The sequence below is a fragment of the Strongylocentrotus purpuratus genome, unplaced genomic scaffold (assembly GCF_000002235.5).
Source record: "Strongylocentrotus purpuratus isolate Spur 01 unplaced genomic scaffold, Spur_5.0 spur5_scaffold_5, whole genome shotgun sequence".
Lineage (NCBI taxonomy): Eukaryota > Metazoa > Echinodermata > Echinoidea > Camarodonta > Strongylocentrotidae > Strongylocentrotus > Strongylocentrotus purpuratus.
The window spans coordinates 31331428-31355631 of record NW_022145611.1 but is presented as its reverse complement, the minus strand read 5'-3'; the positions used below and the strand labels follow the sequence as shown (position 1 = coordinate 31355631).

The window sequence follows — 24204 nt, the reverse complement described above, 5'->3', positions numbered from 1 at the left end:
TTTTCTCAAGGCAGTTATTCTGTGTCTGTTTTTGACCTGAGCACACCAATCACGGCCTCATCCACACTCCAAACCAGGACTACATGTATACTACACCTTTTTCATCTATATCATACAGATCACAATCATTATCATCACCACCAAAGGTCAAAGGTCACTACTATCTGTGATCTGGGGGTGAACCCGGGGGAAATCTCGGCAAGTAGTCAAAGAGGAATTAAACCAAAAAAAAATCCAATCACAAGCTCCATGTTTACTTGCACACATTACTGCGTTTTATTGAGGAATTGTACTTGCACCCAATACAAATAAGGGCCAAGTGGTACTGGTTGTGGAATATAAAAGAGTAAATAAAAAATGAAACATGCATTTTGGCATAAATGATAGGCAAACATAATTGGGTTAAATGATTCTGGCACAGAAATAAAAGGGGTATATTGAGAAGATCATTTTGTATATTTAAAGCACAGACACCTTGTTAGCTTAAAATTGATAACATCTACAGATATCATTGACTTCAACAGTAACTTCCATTTTAACCGTATACAGTTTTATCAAAATGCAGCAATTTTCTTTTGATTGTAAAAATGGCAAGGACCGATTTTTTGTACTTGGCGAAACTAAAAAGATTAATAAAAAATGTGTGCCTAACATTCACTGTACTAATTCGTCGGATATGATAACCCCCAATATTACAGTACTCACTACCGGTATTTTTAGTATTAGGTTTGACATTAAATTCAACAAGATACATTTTTACCTTATATGAATACCCGTTTTCAAATTTACTGTAGCTAAAACTTTGTCAACTGATATACACAAAATATTATATATTGAGCACAACAAAAAAATTAGTCTGATGACAGGGATAATACATATTAAAAACAAAATTGAACTTTGATATAATCTAACTTAGCTTTTAGATGCTCCTATTTGTAATGTTTGTGTAAATTGAAGAAAAAAAAGATTTCCTAGCATGAATGATACTATCACACCAGCATCAAAATCAGATCATGAATTTCATTTACACCTATATTCATATAAACTGGAATTTATAGACATTTATAGAAACAACATTTACTATCTTTTCATCTATTGATAGCATAGAATGTCATGATTTTATTTTAGCTCTATCCTCCTTACACAGGGATATCAGACACAAAACTAGAGTATGTATATTTGTGCACATTCAACTTATAGCTTGATATTACTGCACACATTCAATCAATAACTTTCACACACTTACAAAATCTAGTAGATATCAAGGTGAATTATACAGGTAAAAGTACTAGTAAAGTGATTGGTTTTTGTACAGGACTGGATGGAATAAAGATATATAATACTCTGAGAATATGAATAGAATACAATGATTGTGAATATTATAAAAGAAATAAAAGATTTCAGTTTATAATAAGAATCACTCAACATTCTAATATATACATGTTGTACATTAAAACTATAAAAAACAATGTTTTCATCTTCACATTAATATAGGAATGACTTCCTTTTTTAAAAGACACATAAAGACATGCCTACAAACAATCTAATTAAAAGATGACAAATGGAAATTTTGCTATTTTATTTTAAAAGGATAGTACTCAGTAAAATCTGACTTTCTTCATTTTTATCAATATTTCCTTTCCATGACTATCACTGTAAAGTAAGATAATTTGTGATAGGCTAATTAAAATGACTGAATTTGAGAGAGCCTAAAATCTGAGTATACAGTTGTCAGTAGTATCATCACAGCATATTAAAGTAATAATTTATTCACAAATATCTTGTAGATCATGATAATAATAATGTAAAAGAATTGCTGAGACTTATTAAGTTGACTAGTGCTAAGAATATATCTATGTTTAAATAGTCTGTTTCATTTTAAGTTCAGGGTGCAGTATTTTTCAAGTCAATAGGTATTTCACTTGAAGTTTTGCTGCCAACACACATAATTTTACAGTCATCTTGCCGAGTACTGTATTTCAAATTCCTGGTTATAGATGTGCAAGAAGTAGAAGAGTTATGATTTTGAGACCTAAATGATTTACGTGTATCTGTACACGATTGTCAAATAATCAAACTATACACCAACTATACTCCTAAATGAATGAATAAATCTACATTGTCATATCACCTCCCCCCCCCCACTTCATTAAAAAAGAATTAATATTACTCTTTTTTTCTTCTTCTGAATTGCAGATGGAGAAGGAGCTCATCAGACTGTCTTGACTGTTCCTTCAGTCACCTTCTTCCTCAGCACTGCCACAAGTCGTTCCAACCTAGATGCATGTGCAGAGACAAGGAAGAGAATTAGAGAAGGAAAAGAAAAGTTCAATGAGAGAGAGAGAGAGAGAGAGAGAGAGAGAGAGATTTATACTTGGCACAAACTTGTATCATTTTGCATTCCATGTAAAAATGCTTTATGGTTGTTTTCAAGATATCCTATATATGCATACACAAAGATTATCTTTTACATTTATTTCTTCTGAACAATGCTGTTAGTACATACATCATTTTTGTATTGATAATTCAGCAATAAAGGAACAGAGACATTATGACAAAGAGGCACAAAGAAAAGGAGAACATGATAAGAAAAGCACAGGACTTGACCTGATTAATGGTTCACGCAGGGTGGGTTAGGTAAAAAGAAGAAGTAAATCTGACTACAATATTACTAATCTTTTTCAAACAGAAGAAGAAAGAAGATTAAAACATTAACCTATGGACCCCTGGGTTCACTCATTCCTCTTGCATTAGTGCAGGAAACGGAAAGAGCTAGATCTCACAGGTAATGGGTTGAATGATTGTAGTAGAAAGATTGGATTGGTATTAAACTCACTGGTGTGTTTTACTCTTCAGATGCTGATTCTCTTGCTCAAATCTCTGGAGTTGGACGACCATCTTGTTCCTTTCATCATTGGCTGCTCGGACCTGCTGGGCCAGCTGGCTGTTGTTCTGCTGGGTCCGGGCTAAGACCTCGTCCCTGGTCTTAACTTGCTCCTCAATGCTTCCCAGCGTGTTGTTGAATTGGTCCCTCATGTTGGCTTCTTGGGACAGAGACTTATGAAGGCTGAGGGAAAGATAGGATACAGACTTAGGAAATGTTTTCTTATACAGTGAAACCGGTCTATAAAGACCACTCAAGGGAAACATAAAAAGTGGTCTTTATAGGCAGGTGGTCTTTATGTACAGGTTCCAATGAGAAACCATATTCAAGGGAAACAAAAAATATGGTCTTTATAGACAGGTGGTCTTTATAAACAGGTGGCCACTAAAGCAGGTTTGACTGTATAAGCATAAGCTTATCTTTCAACTCCTTAAATTAATTTGAGACCTTTACTTTTTCTCCTTAATATTTATCATAATCTCCATTTTCTAAGAAACTGACCTCAAATGAGTTAGTCATTTGGTTGAGTCAAAGCCACTTTGGCGTCGGTTCAGTGGTGTGACTGAAATGATTCTTACCTGTAATACACCTTCAGTGATTCAATCTCATCCTTGCGCTTCTTGGCAGCAACTAAGGCCTTGTCCCTCTCATCACGGGTGATATCAAGTTGTGCCTGATAACAAACAAAGAGAAGAAGAAAAAAGTGGATAAAAAGATGCATTATTTGTCAATATGCTTATTTGGGATGGCCATTAAGGTTAGGCTGTCTTCTCTTAAAATGTTTAAATATCATCTTTTTTCTCTTCTTCTAAATATCGATATACTTACCCAACATATTACACAGGGATACATTAAACAAACATTTGTATTTGGGGGGGGGGGATGAAGTTGAAAAAGAACAGCTTTGAGGGAAAAGAACCAATGAATCTCAAAAATCAGATACATACCGTAACATAAAGTACGAATTAGTCAATGGTGTTGATCAATTTCAACTAAAATTTACACGTCCAGTTCATGGAAGTACATGTATACACTAAATATGTTTCTTGATAAACAGGTGTGTTTCTCCCAGCCTGGAGCAAGTTTACACAGCATGCTGCCTCTTGGCTAGACACATGTCACCACGTATACACTGAAAATATCAATGGAGATATTCCACTAATCATTAAAACAGTGAAGCAAAAAAAAATCCATGAATACTGGTAAATTTATTATCCTTTATACATGTACAACCTGTATGTGCAGCATTCATGAAGCTGTAGAATCTATACAGAATTTGTAATACATTATCATTATGGTATTTAATAATCTACAGGTGCCATACCTAACAAAAGGCCTTCTTGTTTTTGAATGAAGTAAATGGGTTGATGAGGAACTATACTGTAGCTGGATAATAAATTTTTACAAAAGCCTCAAAATTCTACGATCTAAAAATATATATAAAATATGTAGGTTGGTTCACCTGCAATACATTTGACAAATGAAAATGGCTAATTTCTGAAATAACGAGACTATCCATTCCTATAGCACCATGGATTCTAATGCATACACAAATAATTATAATCAAACAGTACAATATCTCTAGTTTATCAAAAAGGAAAATAAAAAATGTGAGACGGGTGCCCCATTTTTGCATATTGCTTTTCGTTTTGTGTAACCGTCAATCAACCTGGAAATTGGAATAGAGATTGAATCGAGATTTGTGAAAGAGCATTTCAAATCATCACAACAAACACACTAGAATCTCTCCTATTGACACAATGAAATGAGGTTGACCTGTTAAGATGGGCCAGTGTTTACCAATTATTCTAATATCCAAGAGCTCCATATCTTCTCTCATCCCAATATAATCACACGATATAGACATTTCTCCACATTGCTGGGATAAATTTAGACCCAAGAGAGAGACCATCAAAAGATGGAGGTGTGAGAGAAGATGAGCAGGTGAGACTAAAATGACATCAAAAGCAATCTAAAGATTCATGGCAAGATTGTGATTTATTTTGAGCAGAAACACTGTAACCACCAGAGAGAGTAGACTGGAAAGGGGGCAAGGGGAGGGGGGGGGGGGGGTAGAGAATATTTACAATGATGAAATAAATGGGGAAGGGCAACAGGTGTGGAGGAAACAGGTTAGAGAAAAAAAGCATACACTACAAAAAAACCAAGCCTTACATTGGATGAAGAGACCTCTGAAACTATATCTTTAGTTTTTTTAAGTTTTTTAAAATGTAGTTCCGCATAATGACTATAGTGATGTAGAATGACTAATGTGATGTAGAAAAACAGGAGAGAGAAAGAAGGATTAGACTGAGACACAAAGAGGGGACAAATATCAAATTAATCAGAGAGAATGAAAGAGAAAGAGTTGTGTGATATTCCTACTCTCCCTATACATGTCATGAGTGCTCCTCATAACCACATAATGCCTGAATGTAACAGCTGTTGGCACAAAACTATTAATTGGCTTTATGGAAAAAGCTTCAACATCACGTTTTCAACTATGAGAAACAGGATATTGTGTTAGATGATGCCATGGAAGGTGTATATCTAACAGTGGTACACATAGAGAGGGGCGTAATCATATCTATCTGATGGATTGTATGTGTTGAACATCAAACCACATCGAGAATTGAATATGTGGAGAAAATAGATGCATATGCTTTCGCTGATGGCTGGCTCTTCAGCAGATAAAATTACCCTGAGTAAACAAGATAATCATTGAAACTAGAGTAAGCTATCTCCAGTTATAAAAAGGGCACATGATATTGAGTGGGAATGGAAAATAGGATACCAGGTGTTTGCATCTTTCTTTTATACAAAAACAAAAGAAATGACTATTCATCCACATATCATTTTGCAATCTATGGGAGGGGTTCCATCTTTACAGCATGGTGAATGGAGGGCAAGAGTTGTAAAGGTCTTCTCGGGCAGCATGATATAATAATCACTTGTAAAATGAAAATGTAGACTATGAGAGGTTCATCTAAAGAATATATACAAATGTCTTTTGTGTGTCTTCAACACAAAAAATTGAACAATTGTACATGTAAAGCAAAATAAAACGGTTTATATCCTTCTTGTTTTTACATGGTATGAATTAATTTTTCATCTTTATCTCACTGAAAAATTTGATATCTAAATCCTTGTGTCTTTTTGTTAAATTCATTCCTATACTCTTAATGTGGAGGAAAAAAAGAGCAGAGAGAGAGATGGGGGAGGGGGAGAGAGAGAGGGGACGGGGAGGGAGAGATAGAGAGAGAGAGAAAAAAAAAGAGAGAGAAAAAGAGAGAGAGAGTTGTATGAATGCTTAAAGTTGGAACATTGAAAATTTAGCAAGTAATTTGATTGATTTTCGTGGAGCACATCAATGAAGAGATATTGACCTTGAATATAACTTCAGTTCTTTTAAGTCAATCTTGAAATGAAAGTTGCCTGATTGTTATTTATAATCTAACACAAACTAGCCACACGTTTTGCATTTGACTCTCATTCAGCATTGAGCTAGTTTGACACTTATATTCAAACCAGCAGCTGTGAAAACAGCTTGTTGGAATCATCCATGGAATATAGCTTCACTAATGGCACTCTAAACTTTACATTAGAATCTCTGGTAAATATAGAGTTAAAGCCTCAGAATGTTGATTTGGGGAATCTCTGCAGTAATGAATCAACACAAAGTGATGATAACACCTTGGATTTTGATAGTTTCCAGGTACACAAGAACGCACGCTTCATTGTTTGACTCATTTGCTAGCTGTTGATTCAAAAATTATTCCCTGCCATTATGTGAGTTATTGTGATATCAGCTCATTAGCCAAAGAGACCAAACATGCAAACACTGGCACTCAGCTGGTAAACAATTATGATTTAGAGTAAATATGACTAGAAAATATAGTATCTCATCAACAAATAGCACTGTTTGTACTTGTGTAATTCATTTCAGATCATATGGAAATGTTTACAGCATCAACTTCCTAGGCAGGCTGTTCTCATAAAAATCAGTTGAACTATACAGCTGCACAGGGTTTGTGCACATATTTACAAATTCCATCTTTCTGTTTAAATAACACATCATATCACAGGATAATTTGTTGTCTAAAGGAATGATTAATAAATTGCTTAGGAATAATGATGTGAAAATGGTATGCAGTAATTTTCGCATGTAATTAAAACAAATGCAAGAAAGTGCTTCAAATGTAATTCAGTAATTTAGGTTATTATCATTAAATACATGATATTTGAAATATTATTGAGTTATATTGATATATCTGTTTTAAATGTACATGCATGGTGTTACATGTAAAACAAAATATGCCATATCACATATAAGATATATGTGCAGATGTTGGAAAAGGAAAGCACCTAAATACAGTATATACATGTACATTGTATATACACACATTTCTTTTTCATACAAGTTTCAATTCATCTTTGTATAGAGATCAATCTTATCTTACTATGTAGTACATTGTAATGTGTAAATTTGGTATAGAAAGTAAAAAAAGTAAAGAAATCAAACATTAATTCAAAGACTTATGAGAATTTCCCATTTGTTTCCTATAATTGTTGTATACAAAATGTGAAGGCAGAATGGCACAAAGGAATGCAAGCAAATTTTCATTAAAATACATACACGAAAATAATAAAACATATAAAAATACTTGCACAAGCACTTAACATCGAATCAAAATTGAAACCACAAAATAAATAATAAGATATAGGGCTGAGAAAAGGTGGCTGTGATACAAAAATACCGCTAAATGAAATTGCAAAAGGCGGCATGACCCTAAGGGCACAGCAAAAGAGGGCGGAATAAAAGAGGAAGAGAGGGAGAGAGAAAGAGACTGAAAAAGTTTAGTCAATATTTGAGCTCCTCTGTGATGTGTGTTCTCATTCAATATAAATGGAAAGAAGGGGGTACGAAATATTATTACTGGAATTGAAGAAATGCATTAGATTGTGGAAGGGTACGTGCGATTTGGGGATTTCTCACCGGTTTGAAGAGAGATTGTTGGTTTGCTGATGGAACACATGTTTGTTTGGCCAGAAATGATATGCATATATGAGTATTCCTCTCATTCTCTCTTTCTTTCTTCAGTTTCACCTTCAATGATACCTCCAGCGATACAGCTCAAAAACTTATGCATAGTCATACATCAGCTTTTCAAGACTATCAAACTCAAACTTATAAATTCTATTCGTGGGATAGACGAGGAAAAAGAAGGATAAAGGAAATGAAAGACTGGGAGCACAAAGCAATAATTCTGAGAGAGGATATGCAATATTCCTCATGAAAGATACCCAAGTGTTCGATCGAATAGGTGTGCTGGTGCATTTTTCAAGGTTATGTCTACCAACTTCTTCAGTCGGAATTAATATTGAAAGTTCTCTATTTTATATAAAAGAGAAAAATAGATTGGAAATAAAGTGAGAGAAAAGAGTAAAGTAATGTATCTCTTATATTGATTACCGGTAGGTGTTTTTGCTGACCATGTAAGTACAAATACATGTATTGGTGTTCTTAAATCTATATTGCTTAGTGCAATATGTGCAAAACATAACCTATACATGTCAATATATATATATTCAACTAATTTGCTTCATATAGCAGTCTTTCAAAGAGACACCAGTTTTACAATATTTCTTTACACATTCTATACTGCCCAGATTTAAGGGGGGAAAAAGAGAACAAAATAATGAACACACAAACAAACACACACACATGAAAAAATGAAGGAAACATAAGTTGCTTCTACTATATGAAGCACTCCAGAACAAATGATTGAAAAGGGGGGTAAATAAAAAACAAAGTCAGCTATAAGTATCTCCTTATCAAAAACCTTTTATTACTCATCGCGATCATAATGTACAAAATTCATCATCATGGCTTAGTTTATAAGAAGTTAATGTTTCCATTTATATTTTTCCTTTTTCAGTTTACTATTGGACAGCTTAATCTCTGGGAGGACAGGGATAATGTGTATTTCTAACAAAATAGTGAGCAAAGTAGGGTGTCCAGGGAACTAAGAAGAGAATTCTTCTTGGGTTTGATATGGTATACAGAAACATACAGACCTAAATATAAACAGAATAGGCAGAGAGACAGAGTAATAGAACGAAAGCCAGGACTGTTTGCAACGTACAACAGTGTCAGGAGGTCATAATGAATATGCAAATAAAATGCAAATGAGAGGTGGAGCCTATGACTAAGGAGGTGTGTTTTCAGCACCGGTGAATACAAAGGATGTTTGCTCTTGACAAACATCACCCTGTGTATCAGGTAGGCGGTGGAGGGCAGCATGGCACTTTGGGTACTAGCAGTATGAGAGGAAAACCTTATGCCTTCAAAATTTAACTTTTGCAAAGATGGATTGTAACTAGAAATGTTTACTGCTACATAATGCAAATGTATCCCCCCACTATAATGAATTCAGCTTATAATACCCTTACAGAGACAGGAAATTTAGGACAGTATCACAAAAACCATATTGGCCTTTTAAAAAAAACTTCATTGTTGTCTTTAGGAATATTCACTTTTGCCCTAAATAGGACAGAAACCTGAGGGCAGCACCATCCAAAGCAATAGGCCCTTACACTATTTCATAAAAATAAAATCAACATTCCAAATTTGAATTATATACAGGTAAATATGTGGCCTGTGAAGTGCGCACAAGATACCCGTCTACATATGACCTTTGACCCTCAATTAGGCAGAACACTACTGATGGCAGTATTGCCCAAAACTCTAGATTTGCCCATCATACAAAAAAGAAGCTGTGCAGAAATGCAGGCTGAAGAGTGCACACAATACATCCAGTGAAATTTAATCTTTGACCCTTCAAAAGATCATAACAACAAGCTAAAAATTAACAGCACTCACCTTAAGTGACTTTTCATTGTTGTTCCGAGATTTGGAGCTCTCTTTGTTTCTCCTCAACTCAATCACTTCCCTTTCAAGCTTTTTGCACTGAAAAAATAAATTACAAAATAAAGACACTATAAGGATGTGACTTCACCACCACCTATGTTGTATGACAGTACACATTTGTTTAATTTTGAAGAGAACATCATTGTACATCTTTAATGCAAACACCTGATTTCTTCAGTAATACCTAGCTTAATAATTCATGAGCACCTTATGAATTTCATGAAGAAAGTCATGATTTCCTTTCTCTAAACATTTTACATACAGCATCGAATTTGGACAACAGTAATTAAAGTTTGAGCCTTGTGAATCAAATTTGGTTGGATTTCATCATGTCTCATGGATATATTTAAAGTGACAAAGGGACATATAGAAGCCATTGTGCGTATAATAGAATGTGAAAGATTATCTGCCGTGAAAGACAAGCATGCATACCTTTGCTACAGCAATGTCCTTTTCTTTGAGTATGGCCCTCATCTCCTCTGAAGTGATCTCCTCCCTCCTTCCTTTGGTTTTAGAGATACGTCCGATGATGGCTGACCCATACTTGCTGATTGATGATCTGTTGTCAGCTACTGTCAACCTTGTCAGCAAATTATTGAGGCTCTGGGAACAGATGTGAGATGGGGCATGACTATAGAACCATAGAAGAGTCAGAAGAGTTTTTCTCCAATGGTGACAATTTTTGAACTAAGGTATTAGAAGATCACTAGACATATTGTATCATTTTTTAATTATTTATTTATTTATTTATTTATTTTGTGTCATGTCATGGAATGGATGAAGGTATACTGTACCCTCTGCTGAGAACCATCGGGCATTAACTCATCTTTCATTATCCACTTCACATCCTCCAGTGGACGAGATGTTTGAGAGAATCAAAAAATATATCAAAACTTATGTCTACTCACTGCGTCAGCTGGGGTGTTGTCTTCTTCATTGGAGTTGACATCTGTCCCTGAATCAAAGCCATCTTTAGAATGATACCTCTGAAGTCTGGCAAAGGCATCATCTCTCTCGTCATTGGCCAGGTTCAGTCGGGACATGATGGCCGCATCATGCTCCCTCTGAGCAGTGTAAATCTCCTCAATCAGAGCTGTATTAAACAAGGAGAGGGGAAGAGAAGAAGAGGGAAATTTAGAGAGTGAGAGAGAGAGAGAGAGGCGGAGGGTTAGAGAGGTGGAGAGAACAAGAGAGAAAGGGAAAGAGAGGGAGAGAAAGAGAGACAGAGAGAAAGAAAGAGAGAGGGGGAGGGAGGGAGAGGGAGGAAAAGAAATGGAGCAAATAACAGAGAGACAAGGAAGGGGTAGGGAAGGGAGAAATTTGGAGCAAATAAGAAAAAGAGCAAGGAAAGGAGGAAGAGTGGGAGAGAGAGAGAGGGAGAGAGGGAACCATGAGGTTAGAGATAAATAGTGGTAAATGGTGACAAATAAGAATGATAAATATGATAAATAAATATAACATAGAAAGATGTAAATAGCGAGAAATAAAAAAAGTGGATGAAGGGTAGATACTACACATAAATGCATATTGGTTCACAGAGAAATACAAAAAAATAGGTTCACGGTTTCCAAAATACAGACATAAAGGTAAACAAAACAAGAGTCGCCCTGCAACTGTCTAATTCTCTCATAATACCTTCAACTCTGATATTAAATGAGTGTATCATAATATTCTCTCAATTAAATGCACACACGGTATTACTTACATGCTCCCTTGGCTGCTATCTCTGCTTCTGACATGGCATCTTTCACACCAAGCTGCATCTTCAAAGACTCAATTTCTAGCTTTGCTTCAGAACACTTCTCAGATAACTAGGAATGAGAGAAAAGAAAACAAGTAGACAAATTCAATTACTGGAAACTCATGGAATACATTTTTGGTTTACATGGTTTATAAATTCCTTATGATAAATATTACATTGGGTGTAAAAGTAGTTTAAATTACATGTGAAGGGGTGTCTACATTTACATAGCATTGAAGAGCCATGATCGAATCCAAATTTCACTGAAGTATCAGTCCTTCTTTGAACAAATATCTTTGGGTTAATCTCTGCCAATTTCACTAAACCTGTACATGTAAGTGTTAAATCTCTATTTTAATCTATATTTGTAATAAATACAGATATACATGTACATGTACATGTACAATGATAAAGCTAAAGCCTAGATTATAAATTTTAAAATAGTAATAAATTTATGTGCAAGCTCCTAGAATTATTGGACAGCTATATAAGTCGAAGTTAAGAGTTAGAAGTTACACTGTACTTTCAAATACAAATACTCACTACTTGATTCTTGTCTTTGGTGGCTCCAAGTTCATCTAGGAGCATCGGGAGCCCTCTTTCATCAAAGGGTGCATTCCTAGGCATTTGGAGTGGACTAGTCCCCACCCCAGTGGACACAGTCTCTGACCTATCACTTGTATTAAGCCGAGACTCTCCTTTAGTGGCTGATTCTGTCATGGAGGTGAATGGTAGCGGGGACCTGTCATGCTGGGTACTAGTGGGAGACTGCTGGATCTGGATCGTGACAGGGATCTGCTGAGGAGCCGTCGAGGACTGGCCCTGTGGGCTGGAGTGCTGTAACGTGACCCTGTCCACGTTGCTTCTGACATGATCTCCCTGGCCGCTCTCTTTGGTCTGGGCCGGGATGACCAGGGTAGGGACGGTGAATGGATGGTTGGGATCTCCCGAGCTGTGTCTGCGCTGATGATCAGGTGTTGATGTAGCGTGCTGGGGTATGGCATAGGAAGGGTAATCCGGTCCGATGGTGTGGAGGAGGCGTGGGTCATAAGATGGAATAGGAGGCACTCGATGTGGACTGATCCAAGGGTTGGGGGCGGTGTAGGCAGGGTGAGGTGGAGGAGGAGGAGGAGGGCCATACTCTCCATACCAGGATGAGGGCTGATGCCTTCTTCTACTATAGGAGGACCGTTCATCCCATTCTTCATCATCATTACCTGCAAATTTGGTGAATGAAAGACAGTAAAAATGCTTGTGAATAAAGGGTAAAGCATTGTACAGATACATGTATACCGTGGTAAATAGCTGCATAATCTTTTATCATGACGTATTATGCTTCTGATTTCTGTATATTATACACATAAATACAAGTGACTATGCATAGGACTCCTGTTGCAAGCAGTTGCTCTTAATTTACAATTTGTACAGAAAATACATCAGATTACTTGGATAATTACTATTTTTAATCGATAATACTTCAAATGACCATGCATGCTTATTACAAAAACATGTGTGATACTGTAATCAAGTTTTGCAGGGAAAAATACATGAACCAAGTGCAACATGTAATGTGAATGATCATCTCTTTGATCATCAAAATACAAAACAAAAGAACCACAAGGAGTCCTTACCTCTTCTGGCTTGACCACGCCTCCTGCCCTTTCTCTCTCTCATCCTCCTATCTTCTTCTGAGCTGCAGTAGCTCTCACCAGTCATTTGCTCTTGCCCTTCTGCCTCATCACCTTGATGCCTTGGTTTGCTTCGTGTTGGGGTCCTCTCCTTCCTCTCTGGGGGAGAGTTCCCTCTTCCTGATGGATCAAGTCAAAGAGATATACCAGTAGTCAACAATATGATCAATTTCATCTCAACATCCATGCTACACAATGTATATGGTAATGGAATCTCTCTTTAAAAAAAGTTACCAAGCACATCCAAGCTCCCTCTACCGTGCTCCTGAATACAGAGATACATGTACAGTACAGTGTATGTAGAGATATTTTTTCTCACAAGGACACATAGGAAAGCTACACTTTTATCATTTTTCTTCGTCAGTACAAGAGAATTCAAAAATATTTTTATTTAGTCAGAATATTACACACGGATCCATGTAACTCGGAACTAGAGTTTTAGTATTAATTACATCTTTAGAACACCACATTCAAGGTTATTTGACAGAAATGTGTAAACTACACATGTACATGTAGTTACTAAAAGGGTAATTTTGAATATACAAGAGGTGAAGTTCTACAAAACATTGAGTTTTACAGCCATTTAGAGGTTCAGTGCACTTCAACACTTGAAACCTTATTCACGAGCAATGCCAAGTTAGCCTGACACACTTGCCTTACAGGTTTGCAGGGTGGAGTCTAGTTTGATGTCAGACAACAGTTCTTACATGTACATGTGTGTGCTAAGTAAGAATATGTGTTCCAAAATTATTTTTGCTGTGCTTTTTCTTCAACTGACATTGTGAAATAATTTTTCAATAAAGGGAATAGGACATGAAACTAAAACTTTATCATGCATGTTAAAAAGACAGAAAGGAAATATCCATCTTCAATTGTTACATGTACATGTACATGTACATGTAACTCCCAAGAAGTGAAAAGGATGATGTTAAAAATGTAATGGAAATGGATGAGTTGAAGATGATCAAGCGATGAGAACCAGCCGAGCATCTGTGTCGGAATCCTACCCATTAATCTCTTCCGCTGAGCTGCAGGAGACAACCACTGTTTTAATTCTTCCTTCACAGATGGGCTAGAGCCAGCGTAAGGGTCAATGTATGTACCTTCTGTACTCTTGTCCTGATCACCTCTTTCCGCTGCCTTTCTCATGGCCCGCTCTCGCTTCACCTCCTGATCCCTGAAAGCAAAAACAAAGTATAAGTTAAGTTTTATTTAGCACAGTCGAGAGTGACCAAAGGTTAGCGGTTCTTGAAATACCATATCAGCAAAATCATAAGGTCTTGAACATTATTTAAACAAATATATATAATGATAACTTTCCATGTTTCACTTCTCAAGTACATGTAATTCTCGCTACCCTAAATAGGTACGAAAATCTCGAAATTCGCGAGACGAGGTAATTTTCACTCTCTCGGGTCGTCACTACAACTTCCGGTATAGAGTCCCATCCCGCTGGCGCTAGCGCCTGTGTTCGCTGTGCAGAGTTTTCACGCACGCTAAAATCAGGGTTCTTACGCTTGGAATCATGAGCCCAGCACTGTGCAGCCTCACAAAAGAAAACCATCGTCACTGATGTCAAAAGACGCAAAAAACAACGAATGAAATGTTCAAATAAACGTTGAAATATTTGCGAAAAAAAAAACAAGACCGAGCAGACGACATATTCGGTGCATACACGTTGTGTTTTACGTTTGCGCTATCGCGCCTAGTAATATAGCGCCTGCACAGGAAGCTGTAATGTCGAAAAGCTATCCCATAATGCAATGCGCGTTTTCAGGATTTTCCCCGGATCTCGGCAGAATCGCTATTTGGGGTAGCGAGAATTCCATAGGTCTAGTTAATATTGAAACTGATTTTAAAAATTACAATTACCATGAACCCAGTACATCAATTTTATCCTAAAGCCAATTAGCAACCTACAAATTCTTAACATTTTACGCAAAAGAGTCTGTTTGCATCAGGATCACATCATCCATTATGTGTACTAATTCTATTCCCTTTATTAACCCTTTTTAATAATTTGCTAGCTTTATTCATTAAACCTCAAAACACCCCCTAAATTATACTTCGGTGAAAGAAGCCCCACTACCGTGCTGTCCGTTTTGAAAATGCATTTGATGGGGCCTGTATCACGACTATACTCGTGATACAGGCCCCATGTCCGTGTTGTAGAACATGCAACGCCGTTGCGTGGGGCCTTTATCACGAGTATATACATGTATAGCGAGTTGAATAGGAGACTCGTATAGTATACTCGTGATACAGGCCCCGCGGCTGTGTTGAAGTGCGCGCGATGCCGTAGCGCGGGGCCTCGATAACGAGTACATAAGTATAGTCGTAATACAGGCCCCGCGGCTGTGTTGAAGTGCGCGCGATGCCGTTGCGCGGGGCCTCGATCACGAGTATATAGATCTACAATGTATAGTGAGCTGGCTGAAGTTAGAAGTCCAGAGCTACCATTACCAAGTGTCGCGCATTAGGCGTAACGTCACGCATTTGGAGGGTCTGAAAACGGCTCTCACGCACGGCGCGCGCTAGATTAAAAAAAAACGCCATACCTATACGTGTGTTATACCCTCGCACGCGCGCCGAAAAATGAAAATGTCACGCATTGCCAATCTTTTACCTTGGCGCCTCTGAAAGTCTAATATAATCGATTCAAAACAATTGCGGGGCCTATATCACGAGTATGCCTTAAATGTAGTCAATTTCAAGTCAAATATTACTAATTACGCAGATGTCATACTGATACTCGTCACATATATACACAAGGGTGTAGAGCGTGGTGTAAATGGAGGGCACTGCTCCAGTCCAGGCCGCCTGGCCGAACGGCGGCGATGTGTGCGGTGTCCTGCACCAAATGAAGCTAAATCTAGTTGATACACACAGACACCTATAAATATTGTAAACAACTCACTTGTTTGCAACTTCTTGCTTCAAATTTGATATTTTAATCCGCGTTTTATGTACAGCCTGATGAATCTGGCCAATAACCTCTTCACTATTGGAACCGCTAACCCTGTCTGTATGAGGAGAAGCAACAAATTTAGGCTGTTGGTTGATTCGAAATTTGTGTTCGTTCAATGAGGAAATATCGGCCATTTTGGACGCCAATTGTGTTGCCGTGGAGCTTCATGGGATATGCACCACCGGATATTCGACGTATACGCGTATACGGTATGTGTAAGTCGGATCGGAGGGGCGCGGCAGAATTAGGGTGTGGTCATAGTAATGCTGAGGTTTTTTTTTTTAGCTGGGTGTGGTAGTGGTGAGAGTGGAAAGACGAACATGAATTCGAATAGTTAATTAATTACTTGACATTATCACATAATTATAGACTATATATCTAGCAAGGCCTAAAGTAGTCCTTATTGCATTAAAAAAGGGCCTATAACTCCTAATTTGCCTAAAGTCGTGACAATTTTTGTGACATTCTTTTTAATGACGACGACGATGATGATGATGATAATAATATTAATAACAATGACAATAATGATAATAATAAAAAATAATAATAGTATTAGTACATAATTATTATTAGTAGTAGTAGTAGTAGTAGCAGTAGTCAGGCGCGGATCGAGGATTTCTTAGGGGGTGGGGCCCAAATATGCCAGCCAAATATTGGTACGTAATGGTGAGACCGGCAATGGCGAAATGAGCAAAAACATTTGGGGACGAAGGGGGGGGGGGTGGTGGTAGACAACAAATCTGCACCACCCCACTCTTACATGCAGCCCCTGCTGAACGTTTCTCTAAGTAGGTAGGGGGAGGGGTAGATATTTAAATAAATTGGCGTTGGGTCTAGGGGTGAAGCCCCTGCGGGGGTCCAGGGGTGGAGCCCCCAGAAGCTCAGGGGTTTTAGGCATTTAATTACGGTCAGAAAAACATATACCTCATTTGTGATACTGGCAGGATACTAATTGGCGTGAGGTCAAGGGGGCGGAGACCCCAGTAGCTCAGGGGTTTTAGGCATTAAATTACCGTCAGATGAGCTTCCAGGTGCCCGTCTTAGGGCCCTTGGTGGACTCCAGGGGCAAAGCCCCCAGAAGCTCAGGGGTTTTAGGTTTGCTGGGGGAGGCAAGGGCCTTTCGCCCCCCCCCCCGATCCAAACGATGTTGGTTGGATTATCTCAACATTACTGTTCTCCCCTTCTTTTCACCCTTTTCTTGTCTTATTCCTCTTTTTTATTCCCTTTTAGCTCTCCTCCTTCCCTTTCCCTTTACCCCCTTCCTACCTTTTTTTTTTGGGGGGGGGGGCGGGGTGAGGGAGGCAAGGGCCTTTCGGCCCCCTTCCCCGAACTACAACTTGTTGGCGGGAAAATTGCAACTGATATCCCCTTCTTTTCTTTTCTTCTTCCTCTTTTTTCCTACCCTTTATCTCCTCTTTTCCTCTTTTTTCCCTTTCCTTCCTTCTCTCTTATTTTGTGATGGGGAGGGGGGGGGGGAACAGCTGGGAAGCAAGGCCCTTTCTGCCCCCTCCCCTCCCCTGATCTCCTTCTGTCTCCCCCTTTGCTTTTCTTCTTTCTCTTCTTTCTTTCCCTTTCTATCCTCTTTCCCTTATTTTCCTTATCTCTCTCTCTCTTTCTTTTTTCTTCTTTTTTGCGGAGGGGGGGGGGGGGGGGGGGGGGGGGGGGCAAGGCCCGCTCGCCTCCCTGCATCCGCGCCTGGCAGTAGTACCAGTGGCGTAATGAGCAAAAACGTTTGGGGTGAAACTCCTTGACCCCCCCCCCCCCAGCCGTAAGAGGCTTATCGTGCTGTACGCATCAAATTAACACACGCACACACACACACTCTCTCTCTCACTCACTCTCACCCTCTGCCTCTCTTTGCTTTTTTCAAGATCTTGCATTTCACATTATACATATTGCATTTGTATTTTGTACATCGATCTAGATCGTCTTCAAATGCATATCTTTTTTTTTTATACCCCAGCACTAATTTTATAAAACAAGAACATAAATTATCGCTCTTAATTTTTGTTTAATTGATTCTAAATTAGAATGACGACTAAATTGTGAATTCATTGGATCCTTTATTTAGTTATTACAACTATTAAACTATGATTACTGCATTTGAAACTTTCAACAAGTATCATTCATGATCATCACTAAAGTACTTCCGATCATACTGAAAAAAAGAGTTGAAATATAACAATACATAGATCTCTTTTATATTTTTGGTGTCGGATTTTCCACTGACTACATTTAGGAAAAAACACCTTTTTTTTTCCTTTTAGATTTTGACTAATATTACACAAAAATATAATTCAAATGACGAGAATGGAAATAAAGTTACTCTTTTATCGTGATAGCACAATGAATGAATGAATGAATGAATGAATATAATAATAATAATAATATATAATAATAATAATTATAATTATAAAAAACGGTGCTTATAAAGTCTTTAAGCGCTATAACAAACAAAATGCAATGACAAACAATTACAAATAAACTTACAAAGTAAAATACATACAAAATATGCTATAAACGTTAGTGTATTACTCCATTGTTATACTATCTTAATCTGCTAATAGTAAATAAAACTTAAAATTTGAACAAATGTACGAGGTTAATGCAATAGTTACTTGTTATGGACTAGACATTGAGTTTCATATAATAATCACAAGAGCACCTTGTTTTTTTTTACCGACAAAGGTGCCGCTATTAGGCCTATACAAATTAAGGTAGGACTGTGGACCTTTCAGTTTCTCCAGTTCTGTTTTCAGTATATGCAGGGTACATTGTGGTGACTGGTGATATACTTTCTAAATGTACAGTGTAGAAATCCACTCTTTAAGGATTCATATTGGGGATAAATTCACGTTGGAGTGGAAATCCACGTTAACAAGAGTGGACTACACTCTCAAAGACTAATTTATTTATAATTAATAATATTGTACAAATATAATGACAATACAACACTCTGGCCAACAGATGATAAGAATATCAGTTCGCGCCAGTGATCTTCGTTCTCTGGATGCAACCATGTTGTCCTCCAACCAGAAGCTGGGTCTACCAGCGCACAGCGCCCCGACAGTTGTACCGCTAGACCCTTGGAGGAAACCCGCGGGGATCTCGCCGACGTTCACAAAGTTCATGTCGGTCAACTCTCTGGCTACGAGGTCAAGCACTTCACCCTTGGTTAGAGAGAGGGAATGTTAAAGATAACATTAGCATTAATACTATTAATATGATGGATTTATATAGCGCCTAATACATCTAAGATATCTCTAAGCGCTTTACAGAACTGATATCATTACCAAGGGTGTCGATTTGTATCCGTGGTTGGAGGGATGATAGCAGTCCCAACATATTTTCGGCAATGGATCAAAGCAATCAAGAGGTAGAAGCGTATGGCAGGTTGTACCCCCTCCCTTCCAACTATTAACTTTTTAAAGTCACCCTCAATAAACATAACATTTCAGAGAATATGGGACCCATGTGGGTCCCACATGGGCTTGCTACCTGGGTTATTATCCTCTCAAGCGCGTAGCCAGGATTTTATTTTAGGGGGGAGGTAGTGAGCAGGCGAAGCGCGCTCCCGGGGGAGTTTCTCCTTTCTCCGCGCGTACCGCGGAAGCTTTCACGTTTCATTAATTATTAGAAAAAGAAGACGATTCGTTGTACCATTCTCGACTCTTACTCCTTGTCTAAATTCAGTTCCCCTACCCCTCCCGCGCGAAGCACGGAAGCTTTGACGTTTCATTAAATTATTAGAGAAAGAAGACGATTCGTTGTACCGTTCTCGACTCTTAATCCTTGTCTAAATTCAGTTTCCTTTGACGTTTCATTACATTATTACAGAAAGAAGACGATTCGTTGTACCGTTCTCGACTCTTTATAATTGTTTGAATGAAGTTCCCCTTCCTTCGCGCGTAGCGCCGAAGCTCTGACGTTTCATTAAAAAATTAAAGAAAGGATACGATTCGTTGTACAATTCTTGACTCTTAAGCCTTGTCTGAATTCAGTCCCCCCCCCTTCCCGCGCACAGCGCGGAAGCTTTGACGTTTCATTAAATTATTAGAGAAAGAAGACGATTCGTTGTACCGTTCTCGACTCTTAATCTTTGTCTAAATTCAGTTTCTTTTGACATTTCATTAAATTATTAGAGAAAGAAGACGATTCGTTGTAACGTTCTCGACTCTTAATCCTTGTTTGAATCAAGTTCCCCTTCCTTCGCGCGTAGCGCGAAATCTCTGACGTTTCATTAAAAAATTAAAGAAAGGATACGATTTGTTGTACAATTCTTGACTCTTAAGCCTTGTCTGAATTCAGTCCCCCCCCTTCCGCGCGAACCGCGGAAGCTTTGACGTTTCATTAAATTATTAGAAAAAGAAGACGATTCGTTGTACCGTTCTCGACTTTTAATCCTTTTTCTTCCTACGTCCTCTTCCTTTCTTCTTTCTCTCTCTCTATCTCTTTGGCCGGTGTTTTTTTTTTTTTTTTTTTTTTTTGGGGGGGGGGGGGCGACCGCCCTTACCGCCCCCCTGGCCACGCGCCTCTATCCTCTCTGTCTCTCATTATCTCTCTCTCCCACTTTCTGCTTCTTTTTTGCACTTTTGCGGTTCGCGCTCAACATTTAGCTCGTTGTTTTTAACGCTGCGGCTTTACATTTGGCGCACTGCATTTCTATGATGCTGTTGATTGAATAAATTGAATAAATTGATCAATTCCTGATGAAGCCGTATGAGCGAGAATTTAATTTATTCTTGTCTCATATACGGTTGTCTCATTTACTTCGTTTTCTATTTATATATGTATGTATTATGAAAATGAGATAGCAAAATGTGTATATTTATGGTCATCTTGCGAGTAATAACCATTAACTACTCTCATCGGGCTCTCATCATTAATTTTTCTCTTCATTTTTTAATTTTTTTTTTATGGTGAATTATTGGGGGATGATTGTACAGGCCACCCCCCCCCCCCACCTGAAATATTGGGGGGATATATCCCCCCCCCCCATCCCCCCGGGATAGACACCCATGATCATTACCCTGCTCATTACAGTCATTCAGACTGACATGATTGTACACAACTCAGGCATATTATAGGCCTATGCGCCATTCCAGCCGGGCGCCTTTTAAAAGACATTGCATCCTACCAGGCACCCATAATTTCTGAGATTCAAACTAACTTTCACTGAATTCTGAAAATAAACGACGTCTGCTGAACAATTAAAAAAATGTAATAAGCAAATAATGACAATAAGAAGGACCTAGTCACCACGTGGTTCCTGTTAATGATTTACAACAATCTTTGGTCATATTTTTGTCTTCGCATAATTTTTTATATCATATTCAAAAAATTATCAGCCATCTATTGCATGATAAATAATCTTGAAAAAAGCTTTCAAATTCTATCACTATGATAGAATTTGAGTATTTCACAAAAAAAAATGTGAGACATCATTTTCCACACCCCTCCAAATTACGGGTCAACAGGGGTCACAATTGCAGCAGTTACACTGACAAATGCAAAGTCCTTGTGAATATTCGTACTCCAGATGATGTCATCAAGATGGTATCTAGTTTTTAGGTCGACATCTTCCGAATTTCAAAGCTTTAGATTTCGAGTTTTTAGAGCGCTGTTATTCTTCTGGCAGACACTATAATAGCATATAATTTATATTTTTTTAATCTATGACTTTTTCCGTTTTTCCCCTTCGATATAATCATTAATTTAATCAATTTTCAATTTCCAACAGGGTCATATTAACGTGATGAATGGCACCTACCTCACTTTGCTCGCCCTCCCCGGACATGAATTTTTTCAGGTTGTTAGCCATTTCTGCAGGCCATGGGAATGCAATGCAGATGTTTTCATCGTGTATGTTGACAAAGACCAGGGACTGTGGGTAAGAGATACAAAACATAATGGAAAAGTATATCAGCCAAACAAAAATGGAAATTTAAAGACTAAGTCCACTCCAAAAATAATTTGTTTTAAATATATGCAAATAAACAAGATAAACAGAGCAAAACAAATTTGAGTAAAATCGGATAACTAATAAGGAAGTTATGATTTTTTGAAAAAGTATGAAAAAGTATGGAACAATGGAAATCACTTGGCTATCAGTTTGTGACGTCATGTCCTCACTATTTTATCAATTGCTCTATATATTTTAATCCCATTAATTTCCCTTTTGATCCCGCAAAACTTGATCTCTCCATGCCTTTGCCAAGGTTATATGATTTGTATGATATATGCGTGCATGACAGTTCACAAAATCTTTTATGACCTTTGAAGAATTAATACTATTTTCTGAATATTTCATATTCATAATTATTGATTTTTATATCAATAATTCATGAATTAACTGAAAAAAATACTCTTTTGTGCACCCACACAGAATCATATTATTATCAATGTAACTTGGATGCTGGTGTGAAGTAAAAATAAGAAAACAATTAGTGGATAGTGAGGCAATGACTTAACAAGCTCATGAGTAAGTTGCCAATTTGTCCTGTGATTTTCAAAGTTTTTCATGTCATTAAGATTTCAAACTTTCTTATTAGTTATCCGATTTTTCTCAAACTTTTTTTGATTGGTTTGTCTGATTTTTCATCTTCTGTTGAAAGTAAGTTATCTTTAGAGTGGACTTGCCCTTTAATGGAAATCTCTGAGTTTAAATGATTTAGTCTTTACTCTACATTAGACAAATTAAGACAAGGAAGTAAAAGCAAAAAAAGTTATGGTTCATATAAAGTGAAGGGAGGATGTAAGAGAACTCTCTCTCCCCCAACCTCTCTCTCTCTTTCTCTCTCCCTCTCTCTCTCTCCCCCCTCTCTCTCCGTCCCTCTCTCTCTCTCTCTTTCTCTCTCTCTTCCCCCTCTTTCCTTGATCTCTCTTATACAAATTAAAATTCAAATTAATTAGAATCTGGACATAATCATAGTTAAATATAATTATAAACGTATAAATAAAACAATGAAAAAACTAAATAAAAGTAGGCCTACGCCGAATTTGACTAAGAAAGGGGACGTGCCTCCTCCTTCCCGTTGCCCTCGTAGCTACGCCAGTGTGGAATAACGATTATGAGACAGTCAAGTACATACCCGATCGTAGTCCAATGCTACGGTAGCCCGAGAATAGCCGCTGAAGTTACTGGGTGGGGTATGGATGAGAAGGGTATTACTGGCTTGAATGTACTCGAACTGTTCTGTCATGATACGACCATCTCCCATCACCAACTTGGTCTCCTTCATCTAAAAAAAAATGCATAGTTTTAAAACGAAGTTTGATTATTATTTTTCGTTTGAACGAAATATAATTCGCACAGTTTGGGAAATTTCCATGACAGTCTTGTTCATCTGTTGGATGTACTTACTTCTAAAAGTCTACAAACTTGAAATAATGCACTGTCTATAAAGATTGAACAGATTGTCCCTGTGACTGACAGGGATAGTCTAACCTGTCAATTGAGGCCATTCAAGGGAGCCGAAGGAGTGACCAATGTAGACAGGTTACATTTCAAAACTGTTTGCACAACACATACTGCTCCCTAGCGGGGTCTTAATAATGAGTGATCATATCACTATTACTATTAGCAGAGACAGCTTCAAGTATACAAGCAAAATGATACACGACATAAGTTAGAGAATATGTTACCATTATCACTGCACGATTATCAATGTATTCCAGGTTATAGGGATAAAGTATAGAACAGCGATGGTTCACTGGTAGAGCAGTCGTCTCTCAACCGGGAGGTCCCGGGTTCGAAACCAAGCCGATTCGCTAGTGCCCTTTGGTAAGGCATTACTTTTCATTACAAAGTCCTTCGGAGAGGACTTAAACTGTCGGTCCTCTGGTTGCTTACTTACAAGAATACATATGCTTTCTCAGCAGTCGGGAAAAACAGACCATCAAACCAAACCGTCAACTACTGCACCATAATTACAATTTCGACCTAACTGCAAAGTGATCTAACAAAATGTTAGTTTTCCCCCTTTTTTTTGG

General features: G+C 37.7%; 2 protein-coding genes across 3 annotated transcripts in view; both read right to left on the bottom strand.

The window, feature by feature from the left end:
* Positions 1 to 246: 246 nt before the first annotated feature.
* On the bottom strand, positions 247 to 16400 carry LOC754828 (formin-like protein 13). Of its 2 annotated transcripts, none has more exons than XM_030999001.1 (11): positions 16162 to 16400; positions 14252 to 14421; positions 13188 to 13364; positions 12100 to 12773; positions 11521 to 11626; positions 10724 to 10908; positions 10248 to 10418; positions 9768 to 9854; positions 3463 to 3557; positions 2837 to 3067; positions 247 to 2276 (listed from the first exon to the last, which is right to left on the bottom strand). In XM_030999001.1, the coding sequence occupies exons 1-11, from the start codon at positions 16344 to 16346 to the stop codon at positions 2213 to 2215; spliced, it is 2145 nt and encodes a 714-aa protein (XP_030854861.1). In that variant the 5' UTR covers positions 16347 to 16400; the 3' UTR covers positions 247 to 2212. The 2 variants fall into 2 exon arrangements, with proteins under 2 accessions (XP_030854861.1, XP_030854862.1); XM_030999002.1 differs by having other exon boundaries at positions 14348 to 14421.
* Positions 16401 to 18639: 2239 nt separating this feature from the next.
* LOC105443753 overlaps positions 18640 to 24204 on the bottom strand; it is a 6555-nt gene continuing 990 nt past the window's right edge. The window contains exons 3-5 of the mRNA XM_030998336.1: positions 23304 to 23453; positions 21983 to 22096; positions 18640 to 19382 (exon numbers count right to left, since the gene is read on the bottom strand). Of these exons, the coding sequence (XP_030854196.1) occupies positions 19131 to 19382; positions 21983 to 22096; positions 23304 to 23453 (516 nt within the window). The 3' untranslated portion in view covers positions 18640 to 19130. The remainder of the gene's footprint in view (positions 19383 to 21982; positions 22097 to 23303; positions 23454 to 24204) is intronic.

Bases quoted from the DNA above. Each gene is read 5' to 3' on its own strand.
- LOC754828 (XM_030999001.1), bottom strand. From the start codon at position 16,346: ATGGCCGATATTTCCTCATTGAACGAACACAAATTTCGAATCAACCAA. The intron at 14,422-16,161 runs GTGAGTTGTTTA...TTTTGCTTTCAG, and splicing joins AAGCAAGAAGTTGCAAACAA to GGATCAGGAGGTGAAGCGAG. The intron at 12,774-13,187 runs GTAAGGACTCCT...CCAAATTTGCAG, and splicing joins GCGTGGTCAAGCCAGAAGAG to GTAATGATGATGAAGAATGG.